This window comes from Phocoena sinus, chromosome 1 (genome assembly GCF_008692025.1).
Source record: "Phocoena sinus isolate mPhoSin1 chromosome 1, mPhoSin1.pri, whole genome shotgun sequence".
In the NCBI taxonomy this organism is placed as follows: domain Eukaryota; kingdom Metazoa; phylum Chordata; class Mammalia; order Artiodactyla; family Phocoenidae; genus Phocoena; species Phocoena sinus.
In genome coordinates this window covers 18,874,818-18,899,637 of record NC_045763.1, presented here as the reverse complement: position 1 = coordinate 18,899,637, position 24,820 = coordinate 18,874,818, and the positions used below count along the sequence as shown (strand labels likewise).

At 50.3% G+C, this 24,820-nt stretch overlaps 1 protein-coding gene across 1 annotated transcript; it reads left to right on the top strand.

Moving 5' to 3' along the window:
• Positions 1 to 3,429: 3,429 nt before the first annotated feature.
• Positions 3,430 to 22,658, top strand: IL22RA1 (interleukin 22 receptor subunit alpha 1). The gene is made up of 7 exons (XM_032624289.1): positions 3,430 to 3,509; positions 7,621 to 7,753; positions 8,645 to 8,823; positions 10,536 to 10,711; positions 15,611 to 15,749; positions 19,605 to 19,726; positions 20,669 to 22,658. The coding sequence occupies exons 1-7, from the start codon at positions 3,467 to 3,469 to the stop codon at positions 21,620 to 21,622; spliced, it is 1,746 nt and encodes a 581-aa protein (XP_032480180.1). The 5' UTR covers positions 3,430 to 3,466; the 3' UTR covers positions 21,623 to 22,658.
• The last annotated feature ends 2,162 nt before the right edge of the window (positions 22,659 to 24,820 follow it).

The following is a 24,820-nucleotide window of genomic DNA, read 5'->3' as shown; positions in this document are numbered from 1 at the left end:
TCTTTTATATTGGGATATAGTTAATTTACAATGCTGTGTTATTTTCAGGTGTACAGCAAAGTGATTTAGCTATACACATACATATATCGATTCTTTTTCAGATTCCCCTCCCATACAGGTCACTACGGCGTATTGAATAGCATTCCCTGTGCTATACAGTAGGTCCCTGTTGATCATCTATTTTATATATAGTAGGGTGTATATGCCAGTCCCAACCTCCTAATTTATCCCTACCCCAACCTTTCCCCTTTTGTAACCATAAGTTTGTTTTCTAAGTCTGTGAGTCTGTTTTGTAAATAACATTATTTTTTTAGATTCCATGTATAAGTGACATCACATATTTGTCTTTGTCTGTCTGACTTACTTCACTTAGTATGATAATCTCTAGATCCATCCATGTTGCTGCAAATGGCATTAGTTCATTCATTTTTATAGCTGAGTAATATTCCATTGTATATATATACCACATCTTCTAGAAGGATTTTTTTGAGTGAATCTGTGGTGGGCTGGAGTTGTCACGAGCATCTTGCAAGAGGAGAAATCATCCCAGCTGGCTTTGAAGAAGAGGGACTCTGGCTGAGGGAGAAGAAATGGCATCCCCAGAGACGAGTCCAGCCCATATAAAGGCACTTCTTCAGTCTACTTGTCTTGTGTAGTCACCTTACTATTCCTTTGTATAAAATAATACATTTCCTGTAAGAACTTTAGAAAATGCAGATGAGCAAAGGAAGGAAAATAAAAATACCTTTAATTCTACTACCACTCAGAGATACTTCCATGAATATTTTCACATATATCCTTCAGACTTTTTTCTCTACGTGTGTATGTGTTTTAACGAGCCTGTACTGTACATAGTTTGTGCCATGCTTCTTAGTTCCCCGAGCAGTTCCCTTAGCAGTGAAAGCGCAGGGTCCTAACCACTGCTGGACTGCCAGGGAATTCCCCATGCTTCTTTTCATTTAACAAACTATGGTGACTCTTTACCGGGCCACAAAACAGTTTTCTCCAGGGTTATTTTGAAGGCTGCATTCGCCTTGCATTGGATGGACTTACCATTATGCATTTAGCCAAACCCCTACTGTCAGACATGGATGCTGTTCTCTTTTACTTTTATTCATTTCACTATTAGAAATGATGTCTGGATGTCCCCAAGTTCTTTAATAATCCAGGTGTCAGGGGCTTCCCTGGTGGCGCAGTGGTTAAGAATCCGTCTGCCAATGCAGGGGACACAGGTTCAAGCCCTGGTCCAGGAAGATCCCACATGCTGCGGAGCAACTAAGCCCGTGTGCCACAACTACCGAGCCTGCGTGCCACAACTACTGAAGCCCGCGCACCTAGAGCCCGTGCTCCAAAACAAGAGAAGCCACCGCAATGAGAAGCCCGCTCACTGCAACAAAGAGTAGCCCCCACTCGCCACAACTAGAGAAACCCCGTGCGCAGCAACGAAGACCCAATGCAGCCTAAATAAATAAATAAAATTTAAAAATCCAGGTGTCTTCCTTGTCATTAATAGTCCCACAATCATAGTTCCTCATGACTATGGGGGGCCTAGTTCTTTCATAGGTTCCTTCCTCCAGGTGCTTCTGAGAGTCCCCAAGGAAGACCTCATGTTCCACAGACCCAGACAAGCTGGCTTGCAGCTTGTCCTCTCGGCCAGCCAGCCCAGCTTGCTCCAGCGACTGCACCTCTCCCGACGGGCCCTTCTTGGCATTTTGTAACCTCTTTCTCTGGCCATGATCTCCCCACACCCCTTTGTCCCAAAAGTCATCAAAGGCCCCCCATCCATCATAGTCCATTCAGGAACACAGAAACCCATTGAGTCTTTCAAACCAAAAGACTTCCACAAAGGGGAACTTGTTACCCAGGTGATGGAAGAGCTGAGAATCCAATCCTGGATGGGAAGCAGCCCAGAAAGTCACCACAGCTGGAAGCTGCTCTGTCCTTTGAGCTAAAGGGGAAAATAGGAGGAGATGTTGTTATCAGAGCCCAGGCCACCTGACGGAGAAATGGTGGCAGCTGCCTGGCTGGAGGCAGCTGCAGCTCCAGAGGAGACACAGCCATTGTAGGGGATGCCACTCGGAGCTGAGGAAGAAGGGGAGAAATACCCTGACTTCTCTCCTCCAGCTCCCTGGCCATCCTCCAGTGCCTCCCATTGGCTGGACCTAACAGGAAACCATTGACAGAGGAGCCTGGGAAATGTAGTTTCCTGCAATTAATAGGAAAGGACTGGCACAATATCGTACCTTAATTCCCCCAAAGCACAGCTCAAATGTGGCCATGCTGCCTAACTTTGCCAAAGACTCAGAGATGACAGAAAACAATTACGACACAGAAAAGAAAAACTTAAATACAGATCCCTGGATATCACGGCCTCCTACATCCTAAAGCCAAGCCCTCTAGAGCCTCCCTTAGGGTCTGGCTGTCCTGCTATAGGACTCAGCCTGCTGTTGTGTGGCTGGGGCCGGCCAGACTCTCCCCAGAGGCAGAGATCTCTGATCATGTCTACCCTAAGCAGAGTCCAGGCCCCTTCAATCTTCTCTTGAGGCCCAGCAAGAAGAGGAAAATCATTTCCTAAACACCCATCCCAGTGGATTTCATGTTATCCCTGTAGATACACCTCCACATGGTGGAACAGCTTGGGTGAGCAGTTTGAGCCTTCATTGTCACAAACCGAAGGCCCATTCCTGAATTTTGCCCCCATCTCTAGCACAGTAGTAAGAGTCACTGAAATCTCTGTTCCATTTTTTCCTAACGTTTTGCAGTTCCCAGACCCCAAAGGTTCAGTGTAGGAGTGCCTGGACTTCTCACCCCCAGCAGCCTCTCTAGGAGGAGTCCCATCCCCCTTGACCCTCAAGCATCCAGCATGGCGGACCTGCTTTAATACGCGGCATAAGCAGGGGCAGCAGACACCCTATATCTCCTCCTGCCAGAACGAGGCCGAGGAGTCTAGCTTTTCCTCTGCCACCAGGAACATTCCGCAACATATTTTCTGCTCCTTCATCTGCTCCAGTTGTTTTCCTCAGGGTGAATTCCTGAGGATGGAATCAGTGAGGCAAAAGGTATTTGTAAGTTGCAGGCTTCTGATACCCAGTGCCAAGCTGCTCTCTGATAAGGCTGTATGTCCTGGATTATTTTTACGTTTTCTGCCTCTCAGTTCCTTAATAAGGACTGAAGAATCTTGGGATGAATCAGCCACCAGACCAGATAAACAAGCCAGTCTGTCACTGTTGCTGTTTTCTGCAGCTAAGAAGGGAACTCCCTTGGATCCCGCCCAGAACCTGGAATTCCGAAGCAATGGGCCAGGTACCTTTGTACCCAGCTCCCCATGGCTCAGGTCCCACCTTCCCCTCCTTTCCCCGCCCTCATGCCTGGGTGGAGCCAGCTGCCAAGGCGCCAAAGCTTCCCAGCCCTCCCTCTGTGCTCAGTCCAGAGTGGAGACCAAAAGAGGGCTGTGTGCCGGGTCCCAATGAGGATGCTGCTGGTCATCCTGGCGGCGGGATCCCTAGTCGGTGAGTGCCGGTCACCCTGTGGTCAGACCTGACCCCCATCCAGGAGCCAATGATCAGAATCGCCTCCCCCAGGACTGCATCCAGCCCCAGCACGACCAGTTTCAATTTCTTCTCTGCTGGGCTGACCTGGGTGTCGAGTTTCCCTGGAGAAGTAGATGCCAGCTCGGGTTACTGGGAAGGGCGAGAGGGTCCCTCAGACCCTGGGCTCTTCAGAGACTCAACTGACCCTCAAGACTCCGGGGATACAGCCACGTGTCTGAACTGAGGGTGTGGATCCCCCCCCCTCCAGTGGTTGGAGAATTAGCTTAAGGGAGTTAGACATCCCTGGATCCCTCAAAGCTTTCTGGTAGAAACTGTACCTCTGTTCCTCTGCTTCTGGCTGGCACTGGCCTCACATGGGGAGGTGAGGGGGCGTCAGGAAGGACAGAGCTTGAGTCCAGCCATTGCCTCCTTCCACGCCCCTGAGGGGGCCTCTTCCAGCCCCTCGTGCCAGACCTGAAAGAGCATTTTCTCCCAGAGGGCCCAGGTCTGCTGCATTAATAGGTCTTAAAAGACCAGAGCTCTTATGAGAAAACAGGACGGAAGGGCACAGTTTTCAAATCCAATAAAGTGGATTGTTTTGATGTATCATTATGGAGAACTTCCAGACCAATGCATGAGATCCTAGATTGTCTCTCTGCTCCCTGAGATGTTTAAAAAATTCAGGGAAATCTCTGAGGAAGTGAACGCATAGTCCTGACTGAAGAACGGAGAGGGCTGGCCTCTGCAAGACCCCTTCTACCTTAAGGGCAGGATGGAGGCCATAAAGGGCCACAGCTGTGCCCTGCAGGTGCTGACCAGGTCCACAGGGCTTCCAGCTGCCAGCCAGGCTCTCCAGTCCGTCCTCCCCCTGGCATCAAACGGAACATTCACAGCACACTGGACTCATTGCGATCTAGGGAGACTTGATGCATCTCCCAAGAGACCTAAGACATGTCCTTCCAGACACTCACCCATTCTGGTTGGAAGACTTAGAGGCTCTTGGCCCTTTACGATGGGGGACACAGGGGAAGCAGCCCTTAGGAGGTTGTTAGGAGTCAGTAAGGTCACTCTAGAGCCCCAGGTGCCTTCACCCCCGGCATTCTTAGGCTGATTCCAGAACATGTTTGAACTGATTTTGTTTGTTTGTCCTTAGCTTCCCAACTAGTTGACATAGACTTGTTTTTTTCAAGCGAATGAGAAAACTTCCTTTGATCACATCTCCCAGGCTGTCAGTTTCTAGACAATACATATCTCCCCACGATTTCACAATGTAGACTTTCACCCAGGAAGTGCAGAACCGACGTGGGCTGAGGAACCGGTGATGGATTTGAGGAGGAAAAGGAATGAGTGGGCGAGAGGAGACAGAAGATCTTGTTAGCCTCAAAGAGAGGGGCCAGCCAAGGTCCACCCACACGACTTCAGGAAGCCAACTTGAGTTCCCTCCTGAAAAGTGGTGCCAACCTCCACCCAACCTGGGCCCTTCACCACCCGAGCATGTCCCAACCTCAGCCACTTACCTCCTCCAAACCCACATGCCCCCCCAGGATACTGACCCTAACCAGCAACCCTCCCACAGCAGACCCTAGCCAAGCCCACCCCCAGACACACCCTGGCCTTCTCTCAAATCCCACCCTCTCTCTTGCCTGCCCTTGACCTCACCACCTCGCCCAAAGCCACCATTGAGCTCGGACTTCAAGTGCACTCCCTCCCTCAACTTAAGACCCAGCCCTGAACCCATGCCCCTCCCTCCAGAACAGACCCCAATTCTGCCCGGACTCGGGTCCAAACAAGATACCAAGATACCACAACTTGAGTCTCGGCAGCACATCCATCACATTGGCTAGAGGCAGAAGGAGCCCCCTGGTGCCCTAGGCCCTATTCTGGGGGCTCCAGGAAGCCTGGAACACAAAGAGTTCTGCAGCTGCTGGGCCTGGTCAACCCAGATTGAAAGAGGAATGTGGCCTTAGGTTTAACATGTGGATGCACAGCAGGGTTGGACTGTCCTAATATACTTCCCCTTCCCCACAAATGCCTCCCTTACAGAAATACCGTATGTAGACTTGGGGTGGAGGGGTGAATAACCCTCCACTCCCTCACACTCTGGACCTGCTGGTGCACACGATCACGGGGGAGTGGGGGAAGGGAGGTACACACATCATACCAAAGACACGTGTACCCTCAGACCTCAAGGCCTTGACTGAACCGGATCTGCACCTGTTTATTTCCCACCCCAGTCAACCTCTGAGCACACGCAGAGCCAGCTGCCGACTCCGGCTGCCATTTTCGTGCGCTCTCTTCCTTTCCAGAGACCGAGCTAGGAGGGCTGAGAGAAGAGATTTGTAAATCAAGGGCTCTCATTTACAATGAAGATTGCTTCGGGGGCAGTGCCCCCTCCGGCTCCTCTTCTTGGGGCTCTGGCCTTTGCTGCCCCTTCCTTGCCCCATTGTATCCACCCCACAAGCAGCCTAACACTGTGATGGGCATTGCAGGCCGCCTCTCTGAGCCTCAGTTTTTCTCATCCATTAAATGGGCATAATGATAGTACCTGCCTCATCAGGTTGTCAGGAGGATTTGATAAGGAGACTTAGCCCAGTGCCCGGCACTTTACGTGCATTTCAGACATGTCAGCTGCTGCTGTGGTCATTATTGTTTATCTTTAGGTAAGTCCAATTATTCCCATTTTAAAGCTGAAGAAATTGAAGTTCTAGCTGCTTAAACAGCTTCCCCAAGGTCATGCTGCCCATATGTAGCCTCAGTCAGAATCCACCTCCTACGAAATCCGTGTGGCTGGGGAAGGTGCCTTTGCCCTCCTCAGAAGGAATGTGGAGGGTGGGCAGGGATTGGTTCAAGCAGCAGAGAGGCAGGAATTCACAGACATCTTCTCCACCGTTGTCTGAAATTACTGACTCTGGGCAAGTTACTTCTTCGACAGTCAACATTTAGTTGAATACCTCTAAAATATTCCATTGGATGGGCTTCCCTGGTGGCGCAGTGGTTGAGAGTCCGCCTGCTGATGCAGGGGACACGGGTTCGTGCCCCAGTCCGGGAAGATCCCACATGCCGCGGAGCGGCTGGGCCCGTGAGCCACGGCCACTGAGCCTGTGGGTCCGGAGCCTGTGCTCCGCAACGGGAGAGGCCACAACAGTGAGAGGCCCACGGACCGCAAAAAAAAAAAAAAAATATTCCATTGGTGAGGACGCTAACTTCAGACGGTGTTGAGAAATGAATGAACACAACAGCACGTGTTGGCAAGGATATGGAATCATTGCACCACTTAAACTTTGCTCGTGGGAATAGGAGATGGTGCAGCCGCCACTTTGGAAAACAGTTTGGCAGGTCTTCAAAAAGTTCAGCATAGGATCACCGTACGACCCGGAAATCCCACTCCTAGCTGTACACCCAAGAGAACTGAAAACATGTGTCCACTTAAAAACTTGTGCACAAATGTTCACAGCAGCATTATTCAAAATAGCCCAAAAGTGGAAACAACCCAAATGTCCATCAACTGATGAGAAGATAAACAGAATGTGGTCTATCCACGCAGTGGAATATGATTCAGCCATAGAAGGAAATAAGTACCAATTCATGCTGTAATATGGATGAGCCTTGAAAACATGGTGTTCAGTGAAAGAAGCCAGACACAAAAGGCCACATGCTGGATGCCTCTATTTACAGGAAATGTCCAAACAGGCAAATCCATGGAGGAAGCAGGTTATTGGCTGCTGAGGCTGGGAGGAGGGGAGGGATGGGGGTACTGCTCATGAATACAAGGTTTCTTTGTGGGCGATGAGCACATCCTGGGATTAGGTTAGCTGTAACTGTTGCACAATTTTGTGAATATGTTAGGAAACCACAGAATTGTATGCCCTAAAGTGGCGCATTTCATGGAATGAGAATCATAGCTCAGTACCAAGGAAAAAAGAAGTGAAGGGGAGCGGGGCTGGTCAGTTAGCACATTCTCCGCTGAGTGAGCGCTGGCTCGCCCCTGGCGGGGGGGGGGGGGGGGGGGGGGGGGGGGAGGGGTAGCTTGCTACAGGGCCGGGGCAGAGTCTTTGTGCCCTTCCGCTCACCCTTCTCTCACTTCCTGCAGCTCACTTCGCTGAGGACACCTCAGATCTTCTTCAGCACGTGAAATTCCAGTCCAGCAACTTCGAAAACATCCTGACGTGGGACAGCAGGCCGGAGAGTGCCCCAGACACCGTCTACAGTGTGCAGTACAAGACGTAGGCGTCCCTCCAACACAAGCCCTTTTGATTCTGCTCTGGAACCAACCCCTCCAAGAAAACCCTTCCTTCTTCCTATGTCCCCACGCCCCCCGCCCGGACTGGGGTCACACAGCGACCCTCCCCCAGACATAGCTCTGCTCCTTTATGTTTCTTCTGCAGGGGGAGGTTAGGATAATGGTTACAAGTACGGGCTCTGAGGGCGGACACCAGCTCTCTCCCTATAACTCCGGGCGGTTGGGTAACCTCACCGAGCCTCCATTTCCTCATCCATGAAGTGAAGTCAGCAATAGTACCTTCCTCTATAGGGTTGTTAGGTGGGTCCCATGAGACATTCATCAGCACGTGTGCCTGGCAAACAACAAGCTCCCAATCACTGCTTTATACTGGGTTAGACTGGGTCAACGAAAAGTCGTTCCCACCCCCTCCCGGGCCCCCACCCCGCCCCGTTCCCGCTCATCTCCTCTCCCAGGCAGGAGAGGAGGGTACATGGGCTCAGGAGTCTGCAAACCTGGGTTCCATTCCTGGTCCTGCCACCTCATCCTGTGGCAAGGCACTTGCCCTCTCTGAGGCCCAGGTCCCCCATCTGTCAATGGGGCTAACAGTGCACAGAAGGTGACCTCAGGCTGGCTGGGTTCACATCCTGGTTCCCTGCATGCATACCTCAAACACCTGGGCAAGTTTTACTTCCTTAACCCCCAGCTCCCCTACTTGAAAAGGAGGGAGAATAATGCATGAACCTCACAGCTCCGTAGTGAGGATCACCCGCATGAAGGGCCTGGGTACACGTGCTAAGTAAATATTCAATATCGTTACCATTATTAATAAACGACAGGCTTGGTTCCAAGCCTGTTCATGAAAGGTGTGCTCTGGCCCTTCCCTTGCCCACAGTTATGGAGAGACAGAGTGGCAGGCAAAGGAGGGCTGCCAGCGGATCACCCGGAAATCCTGCAACCTTACCGTGGAGACAGGCAATCTTACGGATTTCTACTACGCCCGGGTCACCGCCATCGACGCGGGAGGCCAGTCCGCTACTAAGATGACCGACCGGTTCAGCTCACTGCAGCACAGTGAGTGCCAGCCCCTCATTGCAACGGGTGTGGGACGGGAAAAGGATGGCCTCTTAAGGGCCCAGAAGGGCTCTGCCTCCCAGGGCCAGTTAGGGATGTGGCTTTTTAGGGAAGGCGCCCTCAACTGGATAGCATCCCCAGTGTGGTCTTTCACCTTTCTCCATCTCCATCCCCACCTCCCTAGTTCAGACCACCTTAATCTTGCCACTTGAGTGCAACCAAGGCCCCCCTAACTCGGTCCTCCTACTCCTGCCTTGACTCTTTTCCGATCCTTGGTCTTGGTCTCGGCTTCTTTACCTCCTACGTGAGCATCCCCACCGCCAGCCTCAACAGCCCCGTTTCACTAGGTCATCGTCTGCTATTCTCCGTCACCATGGACTGTTCGCTGGCTTCAGAGCTCAGATCACGATCTGCAGTTACTGGGTTTGCTGGCACCTACATCATCTGCCTGCCTTCCTGAAAGTGAGCTCCATGAGGGCGTGTGTGGCAGCGGAACCCCCTGTGTTCCCAGCCCTTAGCATAGCACCTGGCACGTAGGAGATGCTCAATACGTAGTTGCTGAAGGATTGAGTGGATGGATGAATGGCTGGATGGATGAGTTGCCCAACTCCTCACACGTGTTAAGTAGGTGATGCTCACTAACTGATTTAAAAGCCACAGGGTTTCTTAAGAAAATAAAAAATAAAGTTAAACAAGTTATTTTATATTGTTTCTTGGCTTGTTCAGTTAATGCATACTTATTGTAGATAATTTGGAAAATATAGAAACACACAAAGAAAAATAAAAGTAGGCCCAACTCATCTGAACACTTAAACATAACCACAGCTACTAGCAACTGTATCTACTCTTTTGTGACCTGGTTGGTTGGTTAGTTGTTTTTTATATGATGGTATCGTGAACATTTGCCCATGTCATTAAATATTTCTCCACAACACAATATTTCACGGCTGCAAACATGATCCATTCTATGGAGGTACTCTAATTGACTTCCCTAATTCCTTTTTGGAGGACCCTTAACTCAGTTTTATAAACAACACTGAAACGAACATTCTTCTAGCTCAGATCTTTTTAATCCTGGAGGTCAGTGGAGTCTTGGGGACTTTCTATAAATTAGTTTCGGGGGAGTGAGGTTCATGAAACCCTGAAACTGAGTGCAAGATTTTTGTATATGTACACTTTGGGGGAGAAAAGAGCCATAGCATTCAAACCATAGCATTCAAATTCCCAAAGGGGTCTATAAACCAGTCAAGGTCGTTTGGTTATTTGGAAATTCCATCTTGAGAGAGGTTGAAGTTTAGGCCTGGCCTTTGAAGCTAAAACAGTAATATTGGGCACTGCAAACATTGTTTGGATATGTAGTTGAACCATCAGTCCCCAAAGCTGTCATTGCCAGTAGACTAGGGGGCAGGTGCTCCCGGAAGACTCAGGTAGGGATGTGTGGAGGCTGGGACAAGGGTATGATCAGCCTACGGGTCCAGGGCCCCTCTCCCTGGGCTCTTCCCACTCACCCTTGGTCACTGGTGTTTGTTTACACCCAAACACCAGTTGCTTCTTTTCTCACCTGTTCATTTAGTTGATGCTTTCAGAAGCATGGCTGGGGTTGGGGTGGGAGGGGGTGGAAAGCAGTCATTTCTCAAGGTCCAAGGCAGCCTCTCAGACACTCCTGGCTGATTCTAACTTTTCATTTCTTTTTTTTCTCTCCCTTTTTCCAGCTATCATCAAACCACCTGATGTGACTTGTATCCCCAAGGTGAGATCCATCCAGTTGATTGTCCATCCCACCTACACGCCCATCCACACAGGGAATGGCCACCGGCTAACCCTGGAGGACATCTTCCAGGACCTGTTCTATCACTTAGATCTACACATCAACCACACCTACCAAATGGTAAGTGAAGGGTAAATATATGTGCCACCTTGGTCCTTCCCTGTCTCAGAAACCCATTTCCCTCTCTGCATTGCTTCAAGTAGAAAGGAGATGTGTTCTATAAATCAGCATTTCCCAAAACATGTCTACAGCCTACCTCTTGTAGATTCACACACACGATAGCATGCTAGAGCCTCTGACAAGTACTGCAAAGTCAAGACTCCAGTTTCAATTTGCTTAATACAACTTCTCTCGCATGTATTTGATCAGAGAAACTCCTTTTATTTTGCATTACATGTATTTTTTTCTTGCCTAATGCCTTCTAACATCCAGGGGAACAGCTTCTATTAACATCCTCAGGTGTCCACTTTGGAAAATGCTGGAATCCATTTCTACTGCTGCAGTTCTTTCTGCTGGTTCTCCACTTTCCGTGGGAACTGGATACAGACAGTGTCTTAAGATCAGTAATACTGAAAGGTGGAAGGCAAAGGCATAAATTGTCAAATGTTATACATTTGTTTTTGTATTCAAAAAATAAAATATGTAGTGTTTCCCCCGGCCGTGTGTGCCACTAATTCATAATTACATTGAATGACTATTCCTGCACTCAAGGAGCTTATAATCTAATGGGTGGGGAGAGAGTTAAAACAAGAATTCAAATTCATACAGCTATAGGTAGAGGGAAATAAGAGTGTTGTGTGGGACAGAATGGAGGCTGGGAGGGGAGAGAGGAGATGTCAGCTCAGAGAGATCTGGAAAGACCTCTAGAACAGAAAACTTTCTGGTGCTGATATCAATTTCTGAGGTGTACCAGGTGATATATGCTTATTGTGTCATTTAATCTTCGCCACAAAACCTATGAGGTAGTTGCTCTTATCTCCATTTTCTGAATGAGAAAACAGAGGTTCAGAGAGGTTAAGTCACTTCCTCAAGATTGTTCAGCAAATAATAGCATAGTCAAGATTCAAATCCAGCTTTGTTCCAAGCCCACATTCCTCCCCTGCCTGCTCCACTGGCCTACACTGTCCCACAGTGATCAGAGAGAGAAGCAGGAACGCTTAGGATATTGTTGGAAAACACAAAACTGCCCATTTGGGCTGAAGCGTAGGGACATGTAGAATAGTTTCTCAAAACATGGTCCCAAACCAATGGCATCAGAATCTCCTGCAGCCTTTGTTTAAAATGCGGGTTCTTGGGGACTTCCCTGGCGGTCCAGTGGTTAAGACTTCGCCTTCCAACGCAGGGAGTGCGAGTTCGATTCCTGGCTGGGGAGCTAAGATCCCACATGCCTCACGGCCAAAAAACAAACAAACAAAAAAAACATAAAATGCAGGTTCTTGGGCCCCCTTAGCGTTGCACCCCTGGGATCTGAATTTTAGTGAGCAGCCCAGTGCTTCTTACTCACTCTGAAGTTTGAGAAACACTGGTGGAGAGGAGCAATGCTAACCCTGAGAAGACAGGCTGGGACCACGCCGTAGAGGTCAGGAGGGCGGATGGGGGAATCTTTATTTATTTCAGTAGTCGGGGAGCGATTAGAGATTACAGAGCAGGGAGAGTCTTTATCACAACTAATTTTTGGCAAATATTTGGCGTTTGAATATTTTATTGTTATTGATTTATAACTTAATTCAGTTTGTGATCAGAGAACATAGTCTGTATGATTTCAGTCCTTTACGGAGACTTGTTTTATGGCCCAGCATATGGGCTATCTTGGTGAACGTTCCACGTGCACTTGAAAAGAGTATGTATTTTGCGGGTGTTTGGTGGAGTGCTCTATAATATCAATGAGATAAAGGTGGCTAATAGTATTATTCATATCTTCTCTGTCTTTCCTGATTTGGGGGAGGTCTATTATTCTCTTAACTGCTGAGACTATTACAATCTCCAGCTTTGACTGTGGATTTGTCTGTTTTCCCTTTTAATTCTGTGCATATCTGAAGCTTTATTATCAGACACATACACATTTATGATTGTTATCGCCTCCTGGTGAATTGACCCTTTTATCATTATGAAATGTCCCTTTTTGTCACTACTAATACTTTTTTTTACTGAACTCTACCTTATCTGCTGTTAATATAGTTACTCTAGCCTTCTTATATTTATAATTTTCATTGTATATCTTTTTACATCCATCTATTTTCAACCTACCTGTGCCTTTATATTTAAAGTGTATCTCTTATAGACAGCATTCTGACAGTCTTTCCCTTTTTAAAATTTGAGCTATAATTCACATACCACGAACTTCACCCCTTTAAAGTGTAGGATTCAGTGGTTTTTAGTATATTCAAGAAGTTGTCCAACCGTCACCACTATTTAATTCTCTGGATTCTATTTTCAAGTTCTCTGACTCTTCTGTCATCTCCAATCTGTTGTTAAAACCATTCAGTGGGAATTTTTACTTCAGATATTGTATTTTTCAGTTCTAAATTCTCTAATTTTTAGAGTTTCTAGTTTTTATAGTCTCTAGTATTTATAGTTTATGCTACTGAAAATTCCTAGTCATTCTGTCATGAGCACATTTTCCTTCACCTCCTGAACATAGTTATACTAGCCACTTTAACACGGTCTGATAATTCAAACATTTTGGTCATCTTGGATAGGTCACCATTAACTGTCTTTTCTCCTGAATATGGATTACATTTTCTCTTTCTCTACATGTCTAAAAATTTTGGAACGCATCCTGGACATTGTGAATGATATGTCTGGATTCTGTCATATTCTCCAAAGAGTATCGATTTTTGTTTGTTTCTTTGTCTTAGTAGGCAGTGAATTTGGCTGAACTTCAAACTCCAAAATCTCAGTTCAGTAAAGTTCAGTTGAAACTTTAGCTGTGCTGCTTGGAGTCTACCCTGCTCATGCATACTTTAGGCACCAGCCAGGGATTTGGGCAAAGTTTATACACAGAATTCAGGCTCTCTCTCTATGAACCTCTCCTATCTGTGATTTCTCCCTCACTTTCCAGCTTTTGTGATTGCCCTGAACTCTGTCTTCTGGTTACTCAGACCAGTAAGATTACAGGGTTTTTAATCTAGGTTTCACCCACTCCACATGGTGTCAATGGGGGCCTGCCTCCAGGCTACAGGACATTAAAAAAGAGAGAGAAACTCATGCAGTGCCATTCCCTTCCTCCTTTCTCTGGTATCTGCCTGCTTTTACTTACTTTCCAATGCCTATAGGTAGTTTTTATTTTGGCCAGAGTTTATAGCTGTTATTTTATGGAAGGTTGGTCCAATAGAAGCTATAAATTACTGGGAGCAGGAAGAGGAGAGATCAAATGTAAAAATGAAAGAGTGATCAGGGTGGGAAGTCAGGGGGGCTATTGCAATGGTACTAGGCTGGAAACGAGAAGGGCCTGAACCAGGGGGGCGGCAGTGAACACCCGGGGAAGGAGGACTCTTGGGGCCTTGACAACTCTACTGGGGTTAATTTCAACCATATAAGTTCCACAAAACAATAAGCTGTTAAATCCATTCATACACTTCTTCACCCACTTTCACCCCCTTCAAAAGAAAAAACAACAAATAACCCTAAACCTTGGCTGCCATGTGCCTGGAAAAGAGAAGGCATAGCTGAAACGCAAAGGACCAAAAAGAAAATTCTTAGCTTTTAAGCTCCCAAGAACATAGCTCCGGGCCCTTTAAAGAAAAGTTTATGGATTATTTCAGGGTAATCAGATACAAAGGATTTGAGAGGGATTTGTCAAGAATGGTTTTAAGGTTTGAGCCTTGGACATTAGAACAAGAGAGACATTATGAACAGAATTAGGGAATCAAACACAGGTGGGGGTTTGGGGTTGGAGATGGGGCAGGACCCAGAGAGAGGAGATCAGGATGTTTGGACGTGTCAAGTTAGAGATGCCCACAGACTGCTGTCCAGCAGGACGCTGGCGGTGTGTGCCAGGAACTCCATAGCTCTTACTGAGGTCAGTTTGGGGGTTATCCGCACATTGGTGATCACCAGAGCCACGGGTCCAGAAAAGATCACTAAGTGAGAAAATATGTGGAAAGAGAAGAAAGAACGGGTGAAGAGTGAAACTTGCAGAACAACACCGAGGGGCTGAAACCAGTAAAAGAACAATCGGAGAGGTAGGAGGAGAACCAGAATGATGGAATGAGGCAGCCGAGGGAAGAGTTCAAGGTCAGAGAGGTTCGAGACATACAAGAGGGCAAGAACTGAGAAGAAGCTCTAGCGGAAGGATGGGCAGATGCAAAGGAGCAAGGGCTTACTTCAGAAGCAGAGTGTCTGCAGGAGCGACGGGCATTCAACATCACCAGAGCCTAAAGGACCAAGCGGGCTCTAGGGAGGGAAGAGTGTACAAAGGGAGCAAGGACCTGTTATATGACCCGGGCCATCAAAGGATTTTCAACAGAGGAGCTTTGTAATTATGTTAATCGTTTAGAAAGATCACTGTGGCGCCAGGATAAATTTGGAAGTAGACAGGGACAAAACCAGAGACTGGTGACCAGTAAGGAGGCCACTGCAAGAGTCCAGGCCAAAGATATTGAGGCCCAGTTAAGGCAGAAGCAATGAGGAGACAAGAGAGGGATGGATATTCAAAGAGTTTTTGATATTTTATTTTTCAAAAGGGGGGGAAGAGGAGAACTGGAAGAAGGAAGAATGGTGGGGTGTTGATGATGGTGGTGGTGATAATAACAGCAGCTAGTATTTAGAGAGTGCATGCTATGTGCCAGACACTGTTCCAAGTGAAAGTGCGTGAAGCTTGCATCTGATTGGATTTAGGGAGAAAGCAGAAGGTGGGGGAATGGAAATGGAGCACTGCAGACTGACCTACCAGTTTATGGTTTGGGCGGCTGGTGGTACCATTTTACTACGTGCAGTAACCCAGGCAGAGGTGTAAGCGGCCTCCACATAGAGGCTGGTGTGTAAGAGATGTTGTTCTGTGTTCTCTGTCAAATTCAGCACCTTGGAGGCAAGCAGAGAGAATTCGAGTTCTTTGGCCTGACCCCTGACACGGAGTTCCTTGGGACCATCGTGAGTTTAGTTCCAACCTGGTCCAAGAAGAGCATCCCCTACATGTACCGAGCGAAGACGCTGCCAGGTAAGTCCAGCTGAAGCCAGAGGGAACTGGGACTCCTGAATTCAAACCTTGACTCTGTGCTTCCCCCCCTGTAACCAAAGTGAGGCTTGGCAGTGCTCTAGAAAACCACAGAAGGATCACTAGTGTATTATTAAAATCAACATTTGTTTATTCATAAATGAGTTAGCTGTTGGGTTATCGTAGCAAATGTTTAATCTCCACCCTACAGCCTATGTCTGAATTTCCTCTCTCTGGTAAGCTGCGTGTGTATCCTGGCAAAGCAAATTCACCTTGATGTTAACTCAAGTGAGAGATCCCAGGAAATAATCTGCAGACGGGAGAGCAGAGAAGACAACAAAGATCCCTCAGTACCTTCTAAAGTCAAATAAAAATAACAGTGATCATAATAGCATTTCTGCAGTGCCAACCAGGGACCAGACACTACGAAGCACAGTTCTCATACTTCTGTGAAGCATCTTTGTTCCACTGAGGAAACTGAGGTTCAGAGTGGTTGAGTAACTTGCCCAAGATTGCACAGGTGGTGAGGAATGGAACTAGGCCTAATTCCAGAAAACACGTTCTCACCACTGCACTGCCATAGAAAGAGTTTTGAGTCATTGGCTCAGCGGGATGGTGTCCCATCCCACTCAACTCTCATCGTAAGTGTCATGATGTTTTTATTACTGCTTATCTTCATAGAGATAGAAATGTAATGCTCCAAGTTTAGAGGAGGGAAAAAGCGATCGCATTGGACTGGATGGATTTGGAAAACAGTCTCCACCTTAGTCATCTTGTTTAGATTAATGATGTCAGTAGGTGATTTCTGTTCTGATGAATAGAAGCGAGGCAGCTGCTAGAGGCTGGGCCCGAGGGTATAACTGCAGCTTGGTAGAAACATCATAGGGTAGGTTCTGGTTCTCAGCTTTGTTCAGAAACTCAGCTCATCGGTTTCCCCAAAAGCCCACAAGAGGCTGAGTTCTCCACCCGAGTTCCAGTGCATTTGTTTTCATGGGAAGATATGCCTGGCGGAAGAACAGCCAGCACTGACCTCTATGCACGGGGCATGCCCTTCCCGGGGAAAGGGCCACATGAAGACCAGAATAGAACTTGGCAATAAGAGAACTAGAAAAAGGAAACCAACTTCACAGGCACTGAGTTGGGAGTGTGTATATGATTTGTGACTCTCCCCTGGACCTTCTAGATAACTGTCATTCATTCCTGACCCGCCCCTGCCCTCCTGCTTATTGACAACATGTGGGCCACTCCACCCATATCCTTCTGTTGGTTTGTCCTTATGTGATCTAGGTCATGATATATCATTTTTTTCTAAGACTGTAGCTGCTTTTAAATGAATCATACTTCATGGTGGCTATTTCTTGGTGACATATAGAAAGCACCTTATCCTTTATAATCAAGTATATTAATAACAATTCCTACCATTTATTAAGTACCTACTCTATTGCCAAACGCTGTGTTAAATTCTTTCCATATATTATCCCAATTGAACCCTTATAACAATCCTGCAAGTTGTATAGCATTATCCCCCTTTTACAGAGGAGGAGCTCTGGCTCAGACAGGTTAAGCAACTTGCCGGTGACCACACAGCTGGTCAGTGAACCTAGTTAAGTTCATCTGATCCTGAAGCCTTGGCTGTAATCACCACTTTGCAATTTTGTTTACAGCCTATCCCCTCTACTGCACATTTATTCCTCTTACTTCCGTATCATAATGAAACGTCCTGCCCTTGACCGTGTATCCAGGGGTCTGTCTTATCCCTGGAGCCCAGAATCCCTCCTTTATCTACCTCTCAGAATGTGTTGGACCATCATCCCAGCATCTTTTTTTTTTTTTGCGGTACGCGGGCCTCTCACTGCTGCGGCCTCTCCCGTCGTGGAGCACAGGCTCCGGACGCGCAGGCTCAGCGGCCATGGCTCACGGACCCAGCCGCTCCGCCGCATGTGGGATCCTCCCGGACCGGGGCACGAACCCATGTCCCCTGCATAGGCAGGCGGACTCCCAACCACTGCGCCACCAGGGAAGCCCCATCCCAGCATCTTGATGCTGGAAAGGGCTCTGTGTGTTGGTTCACCCCATATCTTAATTTTACAGATGAGGAAACGGAGTCATCATTGTGTAGTGGCTGTGAGAATGAGCTTTGGAATTATACATGTCAATCCTGGCTTCTCCACTGAGTAGCTGTGTGACCTTGTTCAAGTCATTTAACCTCTCTGAGACTCAGCTTCATTATCTGTAAGGAGTGAGCACCCATGGCCATCTGTTTGGTGGGATAACATTGGTAGAGCACCCCACACAGTGCGTGGCATGTAGTAAGAGTTCAATCATCGCTGGGTACTGTTATTAATCAATGGAGGCCAGAGAGGGTCGTGCAGAAGATGAGGGTCTCATCAGTGGCTGAGCCAGACCTCTAACACCCCACATTCCAGTGTTGCTTCCATTATTTCTTCCTACTTCCCTGTGAGTGAAATGGCAGAAATGTTCCAAGTCCCTGTCCTGTCCTGGTACAGGGAACAACAGTTTTCCAGTTACATTAGGCATGTCATGTAGAGACATTTGGGTCCTGTCTTCTCCCTGGTGGAAGTACATGTGACAGGGGAAGTGGGAAGCTGAAGTGGGAAGCTGAAGAGAGAGGCCCAAGCCACAGGGGCTGGGGGAGGAGCGAGGAGTGGGCTAGAAGTAAAGGCTCCAGCAATTCCCAGGGTTCACAGTCATTGTCAAGGTCACTGGCAACTGATGATCAACTCCCCAAGCTGAAGCCACACAGGGGCCAGGAACAGAAGGAGGGTGACTTGGAGAGTCAAGACCCCCAGGTAATACAAATCTCCAGTTTTAACAAAAACTCCAGCTACCTCTTCCTTACCAAGCCACTCACCAGTTCCACTTGAATTGGTGACAGGAAGTGTGTCATGCCAAGACCTGGCTGCACACACCCATCCCAAAGATGCAGGGCCATAGGGAAGAGGCTCAGCATAGAGCCCTTAGCCATCCTCTCCTTCCGTTTTCAAAAAGGTGGTGCCTCCCCAGGCTCCCTCTTGAGTGAGGTCTTCCCAGCTCAGATCTTGGTAGACAGGTGGGGAGGACAGACCCCTCCCATTGTCACATCTCCCCTCCCTTTGCCTCTTTCCCCTGCCCCCACCAGGAAGGCAGAACTGTCCTTAGACCCAGGCAAGAGGGACCCTTTTATGAGCCCCGCACTTTAGAGGGCCCCGCTCCAGCCCCGCTCTGGCCATGGCCCTCCCTGCAAGATGAAGAGTCCTTAGGTCCACATGGCCATATCCCCATGGAACCTGTGAGCTCCGAAATTCCCTATACAGATGGCCAGATCCTGTGTCCAGTCTCGGCAGATCTCCTCCTTGGGTCTTTTTTCCAGAGGGCAGACACTCTGTTGATCTTTAGGCCCTCGGCCCAAAGGGTGGCCAGCGGGTGGGTATTTGTAGGCGGCGTGGATGAGCTTGGCCATGAGCCCATATCCTTGGGCGTGAGGCCCCTGGCGGTGTGGGCGGGAGCCAGGCTGGGCCTGCGGGAGCTTCCCCCTGCACCTCCACCTTTCCGCACAGCACCCCGAGGCGTCCAAGAATCAAAAGTCAAGCCTTCTGGGTTGTTATGAAAAGTATATCTGTCAAGGTGGGAGCACAGAACGTATTTTATTTAACAATGTAAAAACATGATGAAATTCCGAATATTTAGACGTATGGTGTGTGGCCCTCCATTTGTGCCCTCGCCCCGGGCCCTGTAAGTACTGGGGGTAGGAGAGGCCTTCCCAAGCCTGGCCCGAGAGGCAGGGGAGGAAAAGGCCCATGTTGGCAGTACCCACAATGGCAGCCTCACCCTTCCCGTTCTGACCTCTTACTCACCTAGATCAGACGTGGACCTACTCCTTTTCCGGCGCCTTCCTGTTCTCCATGGGCTTCCTGGTCGCAGTGCTCTGCTACCTGAGCTACAGATACATCACCAAGCCGCCTCCGCCTCCCAACTCCCTGGTGAGCAGGGGCCCCGGGGAGGATGGAGAGGCCGAGGGGAGGGCACGGGCCCCGGGACCCCGGCTCTCCCTCATTTCTCCCTCCAACCTAAAGATGTGGCTGGCAACTCCCCCGGTGTGCGGAAGAGAGCTAGGGAGAAGGAAGACAAGGCGTGGAATAGGAAACCCACGTGGCTTCAAGGGGGCGCACACCCTGTCTGAACCGGCAGCCCAGGTACTGCCACCTGGGATCGCAGGCCCACTGTTGCCACATCTTCACATTTTCTCCAGCGAAGTCAGAATTCCAGATTGTAATGTGAAATCTCCCATGGTTCAAATCTTGGCAACTAATTTTTTTAAACTAAACCCCTGCAAACCATACACGTCACATCGGCAGCCCAAGTCTGGCCACCAGAGCTGCACCTTCGTTAAAGCAGCCATGCCCGCTGCAGAGCCTGCACAGTCTGGGGCTCGCAGAGACGGCTCACGCCCATCCGCCCCTCCAAGTCAAAGACCAGATGAGCCATTTCCTGTAAAACTCTCCGGGCCGCCCCTGTCCCCCATTCTTCCCTACCTTTCTCCCCACGTGAGGCCCTTAGGGACCCAGAGCTCAGGAGCAGTTGAGCCAGCACCTGGAGAGCATTCCCCAAGGGCACCCCAAACCCGAGCCAGCTGCTTCCAGAGTGCCCGCCTCCTAGAGAAGCCACAGCCTACCCGCTCTCCCTAGACAACCAGACTCTGGAAGCGGCCCTCAGCTAACAGGCCGGGAGCCCTGTCCCTTCACAGAGGCTCCAGCACTCAGAGGAATCCCCGGGAAGGGATACAGGGCTCACACATCGTGGAAAAGCCCCCAGGTGGTCTACCCCTTCCCCTCCACCCCCAGCCCTGCGGAGGACCGCGGCACGCACGGCACCCTCGGGGAGCTTGAACACACCCTAACGGGCACACTGTTCTCCCCGCACAGGATGTCCAGCACGTACTGACCTTCCAGCCTCTGCAGTTCATCCAGGAGCACATCTTAAGCCCCATCTTTGACCTCAGTGGCCCGAGCGGCCTGGCGCAGCCTGTCCAGTATTCCCAAGTCAAGGTCTCCGGGCCCATCGAGCCTCCAGGAGCCCCACCGCGACACGGCCTGTCTGAGGTCGCCTACCTTGGGCAGCCGGACCTCTCCATCCTCCGGCCCTCTGGCGGGCCACCTCTCCAGACACTCCCCCCACTGCCCTATGCCCCCCAGGCTGCCCCTGAGGGCGGGCCCCTGTCCTATGCACCTCAGGTAACCCCCCAAACGAAACCCCCCTCCTACACTCCCCAGGCCATCTCGGAGGCCCAGCCTCCTTCCTACACCCCTCAGGCCACTCCGGACAGCTGGCCTCCTTCCTACGGGATATGCGGGGAAGGCTCTGGCAGAGACTCCCCACCTATGACCCTCTCTGGTCCCAAACACCTCGGAACTAAAGGTCAGCTCCAGAAAGAGGCACCAGCTGGAAGCTGCAGCCCGGGTGGCCTTTCTCTGCAGCAGGTGACCTCCTTGGCTATGGAGGACCCCCAAGAAGTAAAATCCTTCCACCAGCATCTGGGGGTTCACACGGACAGAGAACCTGACTCTGACGTCGTACGCAGAGGAGAGCCAAGGACACGAAGCTACGTAAAGGGCCAGCTGCCCCTCCTCTCCTCTGTCCAGATCGAGGGTCACCCCGTGTCCCTCCCTTTGCAGACTCCTTCCCGCCCATGTTCCCCCACAGACAAGGGTCCGAGTCCCTGGGGCTTGCTGGAGTCCCTCGTGTGTCCCAGTGATGAGGGTCCAACAACCGAGACTGAGGCCCAGAGCCCAGGCCCTCGGGCCCCAGACCTGGAGTCGCCCGTGGAGCTGGACTCTCTGTTCAGAGGCCTGGCCCTGACGGTACAGTGGGAGACCTGAGCGGGAACAGAGTGGGCCTGGGGCTTCTTCCTGTCCCCATCCTCACCTCGCATCCTTGGCCGTCACTCCCGCACCCAGCGGCACTGCGCACTCTGCAGCCCGGCCCCCGGTGAATGCCCTCGAGGAACCAGCAGAAGGAGGGTGCCGGACCCCTGCCATGGCTGAGCTCCCTTTGGAGAAAAAGGCATGAGAAGGGCTCCAGCCAGAGAAGTTACAGAAGTGCATCATATACAAACGAGCGAGTGCCAATGAGCATGTACCCGCCAAGTTCTGCAGGGCAGGACGGGCAGTCAGAGTGCAGGAGCTAATGTGGGGGACCTCCCGGAGATCCAGGGCCCAGGATCCTAACACGCTGGACGCAGAGTTCTCCGTGAGCCTACCTCTCTTCATTCCTGGCCACTTTCATAATCTAGTTCAGCAGAGTGAGGCCTCTGCCTCCTCTGTGGTTCCCCAAAGGTGAGAAAAGGAGCCTGAAAAAGGACACCTCATAGCAGACCGGGCTGAACCAGGACAACCTGCTCTTCTGCTAAGTCCAGAAGCAGCCTGATGGCAAGATTCCAGGGAGGGGTGCGGCCTGCGGCTCATCCCCGACCAGGGCTGCTGCCTGGAATTGCACCATTTCAGTTTCATGCCTCTGCTAGAAGCTTTATCCCAAGTGAAATGCAGGTCCACCAGGGAGGGAGAACACAGAAGCCCCTTCTGTCGGCAGGAGTTTCAGACCCTATCCTGGCAGCGGGGTTTGAAAGGAACACGGGGCCATGGGGCAACTGAAGGAGACACAACTACAAACTGTACCTACTTCACAACTTTGGAAACTCAGCCTTGGATTCAGCCCACCTGGGTTCAAATTCCGGACTTAGTACTTAAAAGCCATGTGACTTCAAGCAAATGAATCACGGCTCAAAATCTCAGTTTCCTCATCTGTGTCATGGGGATAATAACACTGACCTCACAGGGTTGTGGTGAGGATGAAATTAAACAATGCCGGCAGAGTGTTTCATAGCGCCTGGCTCATGGGCAGTGCCCAATAAACCGTAGTATTTCCTGTTGTGATTTTTAAAAAAATAGGACAGTACAGGAGTGACCCACTCCCCCAATTCAGCTTGATTTTGAATCAGGCATTTTCTCATGGGCTTAAATTATCCTGATTTCCTCAGGATTGCTCCAGGCCAAGCTGAAGGAGCTGGACTGTCTAGGAGGGGGCGAGGGAAGGGATTGCAGGAAACAGGGTCCAGGGACAAATGGAACCTTCTCCTTGAGTTCATAGGTGGAAGCTGTTTTGGGAGTGGCAGCAGCATTCTCAGGGGACCTTCCTCCCCGACACCCCACCAGAGGTAGCACAGGGCTACCCTGTCCTCCTGCCCTGGCACAGGGTCCTTGTCCGAGCTTTCAGCACGCCGTCACATCCTTTGTATCACTGCGTCTCTCGTGAACCCTATGATGAGGGAACCGAGGCCCAGAGAGGAGAAGGGGCTCCCCCCCACAGGCCCCCACTGAGGCCGTGACACAGCGGGAGCTCAAACCTAGCGATTTTTGTCTTCATCAAGAGAAGGAACTTTCCACACCAGTCTGGATTCTTGTAGGATGAGACTCCTGGGGCATCAGGAGGGGAGGGCCCCAATGGGGTCCCCAAGGGGCAAGTGCCTCCAACCCCATCCTGTCCCAAAGCCCTGTCTGAACATTTCTGAGAAACAGCATCAAAGTCCAGTTGCCCCAGTGAGACCCTTTCCGGAGCGTGCAATGCCCTCCCTCCTCTGTACCCAGTACGTGCCCCCTCCTCTTCACCCCTCCCCTCCCTGCGACACAGCACCCGGGAGCACTGTCCTTATCTGTTTGTAATTAATATTTAACATCTCTTCAGGGTCACTGGTTTAGACCCAATATCTCCATAGCGGAGGGAGGGACCGCCCTCTCCAACACCCCCAGCCCTTTCTCCTCCTGGCAGCTGCTACGTTGGCCCTAATGACTGCTCCCTTCCCCCAAACTACAAACAAGCCTGCTTCCTGTCACTCAGGGTGAACTTGGCCAAAGGTTGACTGTCTCACCTTGTTTAGTCATGGAAAACAGCTTAATAGTTGTACTGTTCTCACCAGGTGAGAGGGCCAGGGTATCAGAGGATTTTTTACTAAAAGCCATAAACACCTCTTCCAACTCACAGGCCACAAAGCTCTCTAAGCTCCTTGGGGCAACAGTCGTTCCTACAGTCCATGACTCTCTGGGTCCTGTGACCCTCCTCAGGCTGGCCCTGTCCCCACCAGGCTGCGTACCCCCTCAGGTCTCTGGCCTCCCAGGCAGGCAGCTCAGGCTACCAGCTAGGGGACAGAGTGTCCAGGGCCCCGGAGCTGGACTGGGACGCTGGCATTCCTGAGTGTCCTAGGCTTTGACTCCACCACCAGGACTCTCCACAGCCTTGCCCCACGCAGTCCAGAGAAAGGTGAGTCTGCGAGGTATCACCTGCCTCCAAGGCAGGCAGAACCCAGCCCAGGAGCAAACGAATAGTAGTCCAGCAGTGGCTGCACGAGGAGAAGTCAGAGGAGGAGGAACTCGACCCCGCTGCTGGGAAGCTCCTGTCCTCGCTGGCTTGTTCTTCCATTCACCTGCCCTAATAGGCCGAATTACAGATATTTTACAAAGGAGGAAAATGTGGCTCAGAGGGGTTTCTTGCCCAAGATGGTTTCCTAAACTTGCCTCGCCATGAGAATCCCCCGAGGAGCTTACTAAAAATACAGCTTCCTCAGCCCTAGCCCAGACCTGCTGAACCCATAGCGACTGGGGAATCCAGCTTCTCAGTAAACTCTGATGATTCCTCTTAGGCAAGTGGAGGGAACCATGCTCTTATACCAATAGTTTTCCTATCCTGTGGCCTCAAATCATCCCCCTAGAGCCACCCCCATCTCCTCCCCTGTGTGGGAGTTGGGGAGCTGCAACAAGGGGTGGTATTTCAACCTGGGATGGCTACAGATCCCTGGCCTCCCAAACCCCCAGCCCCAAGAACACACAGGGGTTGCCTGAATTTCCACCCAGAGAATAGGGCTATCGGGGACGAGGGCTCCTCCAGAGTCCGGGAGGGCAAGGCTGGATCCCTCTGTGCCCATCCCCAGTCTGAGTGTCAGCCTGGACAGAGGGACACAGCTCTGAGACCCCATCCCCACACCCTCAGGCCCTCAGCTGATTTTCCCTTCCCACTCTAAGGAGGAA